Source organism: Glossina fuscipes, unplaced genomic scaffold (assembly GCF_014805625.2).
Source record: "Glossina fuscipes isolate IAEA_lab_2018 unplaced genomic scaffold, Yale_Gfus_2 174, whole genome shotgun sequence".
In the NCBI taxonomy this organism is placed as follows: Eukaryota; Metazoa; Arthropoda; class Insecta; order Diptera; family Glossinidae; genus Glossina; species Glossina fuscipes.
Window position 1 is genome coordinate 588630 of NW_023998517.1, and position 11143 is coordinate 599772.

Genomic DNA, 11143 nt, shown 5'->3' on the forward strand with positions numbered 1-11143 from the left:
GTTTGCCATTTGAGACGAGATGAGAAACGAAGGTATGTGGCAGAAGTGCTATATGAAAATTTGGATATGCAGGGTGCCGATTACCTATATTATTCTTCTGGATATCGAACCGACTATCAAAAGTATTCCCTCGTCTTAGAAAAGCAGTTACAAGAAACCTTCCGATCTTTTATAAATAGGATTTTTGCCTGTAAACGGGACTGCACCCAAATTTGCGGTATTGTGTCTATGACTGAAAGCAGATAGTTATAACAAGCTGCACGACTACATACTACACTCTTGAAGATATCGTTTTTAGGTTGTCTGAAGAAAAAATGTAAGTTTTCAGCTTCAACGGTGTATCGGTATCGACTACAAAGTGAAAAAATGCTTAACTGTCTTGTTCGCACGATGGGTTTATCTCACCGTGATCTTTGCAATCCTTGCTATCAATGTCCGAACGTAACCGGATCGGCTAACCATCTACCCCATCACCCATGAAAGCAAGTGGTAACCATCTATCCTAACACCCATGAATGCAAATGGCATGAATACGCTCCTTAATATTTCTTGAAGAAATCTTCTCAAATGATATCAATCGGAGAAGAGAATTTGTAAGGAGAGATTGGCAACACAATTCATTATTTTTATGTCATGATATTAGGCCAGACAACTTTTACTTAAGCCAAAAGAGAGTGTTGCTTTTCGGCTTTTCTAAGTACTTGCTTATGTAACGATTAAATCAATTTTTTGATTTTTTCAAATGTTTTCGGCTTGGACTTGAGGTATTTTCCTTATTTTTCACTTTCTTTTTCGGTGCATGAAAACGGTGATAGTTATGGAGGAACAAGTTCTTGAGTTACAATACAAAAGCAAGCAGTTTGATGCCTAATGAAATGAAAATTTACTTCTCAAGTCTTATCGATTTTGTAAGCACACTTAGGTCCACAGTAAGGAGTAGAAACATATTGTCCCCTAACACGGCAGGCGATGGTTTCTCTTTCTTTGTAGATTTCTTTCTGTGTAGATATACGTCACAGTGTCTTTTCAGTGTAGGTTCCTCTTGCGCTAAGAAATTCATTTACGTTATGACTGGCGTCTGTTGGGTTAAAGTATTGAAGTATCAATTGGATGACATCTTTTGATATGGGTAATGTAGTAATGACACTTTACGTTCTGAATTTCATATTACGAACATATATTCAAGGTGTACTATAAAAACAATTTTTCATACGCGTATGTAGAGGTAGAAATGTTAAGATAATTTTTTTAATAATTTCTATGAAGAAACTATTTATAATAAGAGAAAATCGCGGCAACCTATGTAGTGAAACTTGCCATTTCCGCTTACTTATAAGTTAATAGTACAATGAAATATGTTAATTTTATTGTAATTACCATTTGGAATCTTTGTGCAGTAAGTAAGTAAGCCGTTCAGCGAATAGCAACTTAAAATGCAATCATTTTTTATAATTATTATAAGTCGCGACTAAAAGCCCAAGTATTTTAGTTATTACATAAATAGATGCACCTATGCGCGGCTTTAACGCGGCTCGTTCTACACGTCCTCGATCTTACACGGTTTTCAACATCTTCCTTGCCAAGTGTACCATTATCGGTATTTGCTTGTAGATCAAACTTAATCTTTTAAATTAAGTTATTAGAGTCTAAAAGCGAATTGCTGCTAACACCATTTGATTCGATGTAATGATGTTTACAATGGCTTTTGCGATTAGTGCCGATTAGTTGCCAGTGTATATGTGAGTCGTTAATTAAGTCTTTCTTTCGTAATTTTAATATATAATAGGTGCTTGCATGTATCTTGATCAGAGATATCTATTGATGGAAATAATAAAGTAATGCGAAGTATCAACGTTTAGTTGAACAAATCGAACAATATATTGCTGCCAAAAAGCCCAGCAATAGCGGATAACAGATGCAAAGTCGTGCATAAGTTTTGCATAATAGTGCCTGGCTGCACGTTACAAGAGATGTCAATGATATCCTGTTGCAGGTCGAACGGGAAGTTCTGCTGCATCCAGAGTAATCACTAAACATAGCACCCTCTGTTTCCACTTCTTCACATCCATGCAGCATGCCTTGGCTGGCACGCGGTACCGAAATGCTGAAGTAGTGCGAAAATTGTTCGATGTGCGTTGTTCTTTCGATGGTGCCAGAAAGATGGGAAAAAGTGTATCTTGATCAATATATATTGTATCAATTTTTCTCAATAAGTGCCCTTTTCAAGTGAAAAAATGATCAAAATACCTGCAAGAACCGGGTAATATAATATCTTATTGTATGAATAAATTATAATTACGACAAATATATACTTTCTCTCATGAAGGCAAAGAAGTATTCGTTTAAAATAATGAACCTTCTCGTGTCCCATGAACCGAAAACGGTACATGTTCCGTGGTATCTACCCATTTACAAATTGATAAGAAGCTTATTGAAAGCAAAAGGTCAACAAAAAAAAGAATCACTTTTCATCTCTACTTAAAAGCAAGTAAAAATGCTATGCCATACATTACTACCGAATATTTTACATCACTTCGCTTATTACAGTTACTCATACAGTTATTTTTTAAAATAAGCCCCTTTACGGGATATCCGATCCGAATCATTTTCAATAGCATTTGCTTTTGGTCTGAAATACGTGAGTGCATTAAATTTCATCAAATTATACCAAAAATTGCGATCCGTGGCTTGAAAACCGTGAAATCGTTTCAGAAAGAGATTTCGAATCGATCCGCCTCTCAAGTTACTTTCGGTGTTGGTTACAAGCTTAAACAAAACTTAACCTGCATCGCAAATGGCGTAGAGTTTAAAAACACGAAAATTTATTCTGTTTTCAGATTCTAAGCCTAAGTTCTTAACCACTAGTATCTAAAAGGCGATCGGCATTATTAGAAACTCTACCGCACTTGAGCTTTGAACCCAAGAACCAATAGAGAGGTTAATCAAGATCCCTTGCCAAAGTGGTATTGTTATGTTTTTCGTTTTGAATAAAATTATTTCATTCCAGGTTTACCTGGTTATAAAATGTTACTTAAATGTGTTATTTAACTTTAGGTTCACTAAATGGCTAAAAAAAACTAGATTGGTAATTGCATGGTTGGTTGATTTTGTTAAACCATTCCCAACATCCAGAAAGAAGTTTTAGAGGCACCATAGAGTACATATATTTTTGACCCGCATTAAATTGTGAATTGATTTAAGCGTCACCGTCTGTCCGTTTGTGTAATGTTCGTTGTAAACATTCTTCTGCCCGCAAAAACGAAACTATCGTCTTCAAATTCAGCAAAAGCGTGGGAAGTTCATGCAAACAGGTTCCTATTGAAATTTGGTCAAATTGGTCAAAGGACACGCCTACAGTATTACATAAACTGAGAATGCCTCTGTCTTGCAAAAGTAATAAAAAATTGTTTTTTTACTCATTACTAACGAACCAAAGCAGATTAACCTACAAAAACTTTGAACGTATAGTCGATGGGCGATGCTTTACTGCAGAAATGGACAAAATCCCCTCCACTGCTCTATACTTTAGGGAATTAATATTTCATTTTTTTTGTCGAAACCTGTGCCCGGAACCAAGTTTGCGAAACTCTGTAAAGTATATATATTTCGGACCAGTCTCAAATTTAGGATGCATCTAACAGTCTACTCGATTTTGCAGTATATGCGGTAAACACTCCTCCGTTGACAAAAGATGAACGAAGATGTCGCCAAAAAATTCCCAAAAGAATTTGACCCAAACCCGTCGAAGGACATTACTACATCGCTCAACCGCCTATGCAATGAAAACTGAGAGCCCCATCGCTTTCTGAATTTTTGCCAATTACTCATAAATTTCAACAGATGCATGATATAAATTTTCACTTTTATTATACAAAAATTGAAAAAAGTGAGCTATGCCCACCTAGTATTATGAAATATGAAAATTTATTTTTTTTCTTTTTCCGTTTCTTTGATCCAAATTTTACATACGAAAAGTTTTAATTTCGATCTTCGCAATCTATAGGTATATTGGAAAAAGGAGGGGAGAACACCCGGCAAAGAAAACCCAAGTCGGGTAAACAGTGTATTCGGCTTAAGAATAATATATAATCCGCTTAAAGACATAAAATAATCGACTTGTTAAATGGAATTGGTCCGCATAAAGGAGTTCAGGGCAAAGTGTCCGCATGGAGGAGGATGACGTGAGCGGGTCCCATTGGAAAAACTAGCTTAAAAAAGGTACCTTCGTATATTCAACAGTGATAAAGTAATTAGTACCGATGGCATAGCTAGTTATTTATTCCGATGTTTATATTGACGAGGCGAATCAATTGAATCTACCGACCATATCGTTCGCGTCAAATGACGGTGCATTTCTTCTACTCTGTAGAATGCAGCACAAATTGATTATTAATTTTACTCTTGATGTTGAGAAAACAAAAAAAAAGCGTTCACTTTCAACTTCGCAAAAAGTTGATCATATACAAGCGAAATCTAAATGCGTTTCTCGCGTAGCCAAGATAAAATTCTTTTTTTGTACGAGCCTCCTATTTAAGTTTTCTTCTCGACCTTACGTCGTGGTATTTGTTGCAGTCACTGTTTCAGTTTATCAAAACTTATCTTTTGATCACAAGAACGTGATAAAGTCGGTGAATAATCGAAATTTTTTACCCAAAATTTGTATTTATATATATACTTTCCGATAATTAATACTTACGTTGGGGTTTCGGTACATTTCTTTTTAATTGCATCCATTTATAAGTCGGCAAATTGTTGCCTTGTTTCGGTGATTTTGTTTGATTAGCATTATTTAAAGTAGATCCTGTAGTTGTTGTTGCCGATGAAGACGACGCCGTTGGAGTAGTTCTTGTGTTAGGTGATAACTCTTGTTGACTGCAGGCATTTTGTTCAATACACGATCGAGATGTAGAAGAATGTTGTAAAATAGCTGATGATGTGACCAGATGTGAAGGCGGTTGGGATAAATTTTGTACATTATAGGAATCGATAGCATCCAAAGTCGCATAAGTTGAATTGGTATTTGGTTGATGACGCCAAACTTGCGAAGAATGCTGTTGCGGGTGTGAGCTGGTATTTAAATGCATTAGTGAATCATCAATGTTATAAGTTGAATGTAGGACAGAGGCGTATTTTTCTTCAACTGCTGGAAGGTACGAAGAATGACTGGGATTCGAATGCTGTTGGGCTTGAGAATGGGGAGAATTTTGATTGTATAGACAGTCAAGATTTGTGTAACTTAAGCCATTTTCGGAACTTATGATGGGAGGATCGAGTGACGGATTGTGGGTTTGCGTAGCATTAGGGGCGACTGGCGAATTGCCAGCCGCTGGTGCTACTGCGGAAATCGATGCTGTAGCATAGTAGGCATGCACTGAATCGCTTTCATAGTAAGCAATGTCAACAGCAGATTGGCTGGCATTGGCATGATTGCTTGGAGTGGAACCGTGGGCGATGGGCAGGGTATTCGATGTAGTTATGCCGTACTCTGCTGCACTGGGACTAAAGAGATGAGAATGCGTGTACAATGTTTGTCCGGAAGCATTCGCTGATTGCACGGGAGGAGGTGTAAGTTGAGGTTGTTGTTGGTAATAATTGGGAGGCGACGAAGATGTTTCATATAGCGGATAACCGATTCCTACATGATGATTTTGTTGATGATGTACGCCACCATGCGACATCGGCGAGGCGTGAGGGAAGTAAGTACTTGAATAATCATTTGGAGCAGTCATATCGGACGCTGAATTGATAGTATGACCGCTATGAGTATAAGTATTAGCGTGATTAGAATGGTGATGATGGTGATGATGATGATGATGATGGGGATGATGGTTGCCATACATGCTGCTTACGTCCATCATGTTTGACAATTCAAACACTATATCGCACAAAGATTTTTAAATATAAATATTACAACTTTTCAACCCTTGTTACACAACAACGCAAAATGGTTTATCACACACTATCAAGTATTTTATGAAAATCTTAAATATTTTCCTATTACGTATTATTTGAGTATAGAATTAATTTTTAACTAAAATATTTCTTTTTAATTTTTTTTTTATTATGGAAATATTATGGATATATGTAACACCGTCACTTCTAAGAGCAAAGCGACGGAATCGCGTATTTTTAAATTTCAATCGTATTACTAATAAATTATCAAATTATTTTCTAACGTATGCGCACAAAGAAAAAACATGCATCGCCGCATGAAAAGAGGAATTGAACTGTTTCATGGCTACGATTATACATGCAAACCATACACTCACCACCGTTCGTTCATTTTTGTGACGTTGCTTGTTAAGTTATTAACATATTTTACGTCAACAATTTCGAAAACTCCGCCTCTCAGCTAATATTCGAACGATATTTTTCTCTTTCCTTCTCTCTCTCTCGCTCTCGCTCTCTCTAATTTGACCAGTATCACTCACTCATCACTCGTTCAATGTTGTTATGTTGGTTTCTTTCTTTGTCATCATTTTATATTGCTTGCTTAGAGTTTTTCAGTTTCTGTTCAGTCATAGCGGTAGCGATACAAAAGGAAAATAGGGGTGGCAGACTTTGTATATATTAACGTAAAAATTCTTAAATAAACTTTAGAGATTATTGGAACGAACAATGTACCTTATGTTGATCATATACTTAAGGTTGTCCTATGAATCAGAGAAACTAGAATCTTGATTCGTACTCTAATAGAAAAGCCTGAACTCGTAGAGCATTTTCTATCTGTGCAACCTTGTTCAAAAGAATCGTGATTCCTTCGAAAGTTGTGCCAAGCAAGGCCGGCCTTATGCTATTCTTGAAACACTCGCATGAAGCAAAGGCTTTATAGCCAATTATTAAAACAGGAAATTTTTACAAACAGAAATAAGAATTGTTTGTCGTTTACAACAGCACTAAATGTAAACGTTCCCTAACACCTCTAAAAATGTGGAGAAAATCAGCCCTGTCCACCCAATGCATCAACATTTTTTTTCTTTTTTTTTGCAAAAGCCTTGAAGGAAAGCTCCGAGACACCGTTAGTTGCGTATATTCTTGGCTTTGTCTTGTCTTGTCACTTAAGTGCGTCTACCCGTTCGTATGTCCATCTGTCTGTCGCCTAATCTGTGCAATATCTGTATAAATCTACCATAGACACGATGAAAATTTTCATGTATATTTTATAGGATTGACTATAGCATATAGCCATGCCCACTTAATGTTATAAAGTATGGAAAATTAGTTTTTTCGTTTATATTGAATCTTTTCTTTTCTTAGATGCGACCAGGGCCGAATATAATTTTCTTACTTCTTTTTTTTACGATGGGCAAACAAAGCAGTGAAAGTAGAGCGTAGAGCATACAGCATTAGACCGTGCTTTCCTCTTCGGGCAAATTGGAAATTACTTAACTACCCTCAATATGAATGCTATGCTACTACCAATAAAACTTGCATTGGCCCCTTCTCATTAGCTACGACCGTGACTTAGGAGAGAATTTTTATTTATTCATTTTTTTAATTTGAAATTTTCAAGTTAACGCCCTAATTTTTGTATATATGGAAGCAGGCGATATAAGTATATCTATATAGTATAGTATAGAAGCAACTAAATGTATGTAAGAATGTTATTACAGAATTAACATAAACGAAAAATGCCACATGCTCCACAAACGTTGAGTTTAGTTATCAGACACGTTGCTTTTAATGTTTTCCTTTTCTCATTTCTGGACACTTGTGTTACTACGAAGGTAATTCCCAATGGATGGATAGATGGAATAAACCGAACTGCTCAGGTAATATCTTGTCTGTAACTGTTGTCCTGTCAATTGCAGCCTGCTTATGTACATGAATATAACAACAATGAATGCTATGCTATGTAAGTTAAATATGTAAAAAGTTTTCATATAAAACTAAAGCAAATGGCAGAGTAGGAATTGTACGACACCGAACGTGCGAAATATCCAAGCTACTTGAATGCGTATTTATTTTAGGCGACACAGAATAGATTTTAAGTAGGTGCAGCCTTTCTAAACATAAAGATGTCAGGCAATTGACAGCTCTACGTGAGTCGGTATATGGTATACGAAATGACACAAAAACTCTAGCTAAGAATGTGAATGTGAATGTGAATGCTGGCTGCTGTACTATCTGCACAGGGCATATGGAAGATGCATTGGCATATCTTTACAAAAATGTATGCATTTATGATTTTATGCATTTTTTGTGAAAATTGAAAGACATTTTTTTTTTTTTTTTTTTTTTTTTTTTGAACAAACCTACTATTGCCTCATTTATCCCGTATATGATTTTATAAATTTCTTTCGAATTTCATTAAAGTAAGTTCCCTTTTCATCTTTTCATTTTCAATTCTTTATGCTGACATTGTCTACTTCATATCCCTTAGTTTATAGCCCGTCAAGTCTTCTTTCATTTTCTTTTCAAAGAACTTATATTATTTAATTTCAAGTAAAATTTCTAATTTTGTATGGCTTACTTAACACATGTATTTACATTTTCGCTTCTATTTTGCTTTCGGGTGATCTGTTATAATTTAGACAGTAACAATTGATAGCAACATGATGTTTAAAGTTTTCCTAGTTCTCTCGTATGGATATTTATTAGGCAGGAAAATGTCTTTAACATTATGTTTGATATTTTGAAGAAAATTAAACTTTTTCATTTTAATGTAATTCTCTTAGTGAAATGTGTCGAGAAATTTAATTAAATGAAAATGGGTAGCTTTGTGCCTTTCCTTCCTTCTAGGCTTGCTCAGCAAAATGTTTCGAAATTACGTCTAATAGGGAAGTCGTTGCCCGGAGACAAACTGTTCCGCTTGATGCCTTCTATAATGTCAGCTTCCCTTTAATAAAATGAGGGTTTTTCTTAACTGACTCACGAAGCTCGTCTCCCGAACGTTTCTCATATTAATTAGCATTCTTAAGTAGAAACTATTTCGAAGAAATGCGTGGGCGTCAAAAATAGGCATCTAATGTCAACTGTGTATGACGAACGTATATATCATGATCCGTCCATCCGCCCTTGTTGGATTTCCTTTATAGTGTATTTTAAGAAATAAGTCGACACAGCTAACTGGTTAACTGAATTGAAAGTTGGTTACCTTGAAAATCTAAATTTATACTGACGTCGCATCTGAGCTAAAAGGAATAAAAGCCGAAATTCAAGGATAGAAAGAAATGACAGCTTAGGGAAGAATATCACATGTTGGAAGATTAGATCAACGTTCTTTGCTCAAACCTGGGAATTCTTCATATTGACTCGGGCCTTTGTTAAACTGCACTTTGTGGCACGACATCGAAACACAAACGATATGATTATAAACAAATGAAGGAAAATTTTATTATTATCATTACAGTTTGTTTAGGCTAAAGAAATAAATTCTAGGCGTTCACTCAGAAGATTTTTCCTATTCTCGTAATAGGGTTAAGTGCTTGCAGCCTAGTGGGTGTATGTTATTATACCTTTACTGAGCAGTCACTACAGCTACGATTAAAATAAACTCTACCGCATTGAGATTTGAACCCAAGGACACTCACTTGGTAATCGGTGTTCTTCGCTATTCGCATGTTCTTGTGGATTAAGGTTATCGGCCCTATCTTTTAATAAAGACAGTCCAAATATAAAAATATGCAATATATATTGTCACTACAATAAGCAAAGTGTTTGCTAGGAAACTTTAGCACAATCAAGGTCTTTTAAACGGGTCTTAAAGGATTTCACTGCAATATCATATTTGGAACATCTTGAGAACCTCTTATATATACAATCTCCTCATCTGTAAAACTAATTTAATAAAAACGCTTACGCAGTATCCTTTAACCCATACGAAAAATCTCGAGCGTCGTTATAACTTTAAAATCTTGTAATAGATCTTTTCTGCATTGCATTCTTTCGGCAAGTGTATGCACTCTACCTGGTAATCAGTAACAATAATTGATTTGTTTTACTTTTGTGGTTATAGTATAAACTACAGTTTGTTTTATATCTGATTATTTTATTATATAGATGTCATTAAATGTTTTAAATGGTTTCTCTGTAGAAGTTAGCAAAGCTGTTTTGTTTAGCAAGAGCAAAATTCTAAACAATGTGGGCTTTTTGGTGACTTATTTTGATTTAGGTGAATAACTGAACAGTTAAATTTACCAACTTTGATAGAGTGAAATTTTCATTTCGATCGCCGTATCAGTTACTTATCATACATTACGCACATAAATACATTGATTGTGAAGTGTTGAGCGATCCGTATTGCGACGTAAAGATATGTATTGTACTCACTTGTTCCCCTCGCCCCCCGGCTTTAAGATCGTTATAGATCCCGTCACTTTCTTAGGTTTAGAACGCTATATAGCGTTCGGTGTTATAAAGTGTTTGCCACTCACCTGGTATTTAAGCCTACAGATGGCCGTACATTCGCACAGGAAATGAGGGGTCATTTCTTTCGCCCCCTCAGAAATTCCGCATAAATCGGTATCTGAGATACCAACATTTTTCAGGTGTTACCTGAGGGAGTTATAAGCCCTGCAGCAGCCTCTTACGAGACATATGGCGATCTTTCGTTGTTCCAATAGCTTGCGTGCTATGTAGAAAGAATTGATCAATCTTTTAGGATGTCGTTATCCTTCACATTGCTTCCAATGGCTTGTCGATTTTTTATGCGCCTATTGCGAGACTAGTCTCTTGATGTGGCTCCATGGTACGTCCCAGCAAGGTTTACATACATATTGTACCTTCTTTATAACATATTTTATATACATGTCGTACACATAATCATCTACTAGCATTTTTTAGATAGCAAACCGAGCACCAAAACATTTTTGTATGTTCAAGGTTATTTACTTATAAATATACAGCATTTCTCGGTAGCTATAATCGGCAGATTCCACCTATTTTCTTGATATTGGGTCTTAATCTCATGAAACTAAAAAGAAAGATTTTAGGAAGAAGCTTGTCGTTGTAACCGTTATGTTGGGAGATTCAATCATCTTGCTTTCAATAAAAATGGGGGTATTTTTCTAAATTTATAAAAAAAAAAATAGGAAAAGAAATGAAAAGATATGGGAGTCAAACGGAAAATAGAATTTTTTTAAGATTTAAACGTGGTTGCCCTCTCCAAAGATAAAAAAAGGGGCGATGTTCCGGACAATAA

At 35.7% G+C, this 11143-nt stretch overlaps 1 protein-coding gene across 1 annotated transcript in view; it reads right to left on the reverse strand.

The window, feature by feature from the left end:
- The window catches only part of LOC119641685 (homeotic protein labial), a 30156-nt gene extending 24195 nt beyond the window's left edge, over positions 1-5961 (reverse strand). Inside the window, exon 1 of the mRNA XM_038040472.1 lies at positions 4697-5961. Coding sequence (XP_037896400.1) covers positions 4697-5858 — 1162 coding nt within the window. The 5' untranslated portion in view covers positions 5859-5961. The remainder of the gene's footprint in view (positions 1-4696) is intronic.
- Positions 5962-11143: the final 5182 nt, after the last annotated feature.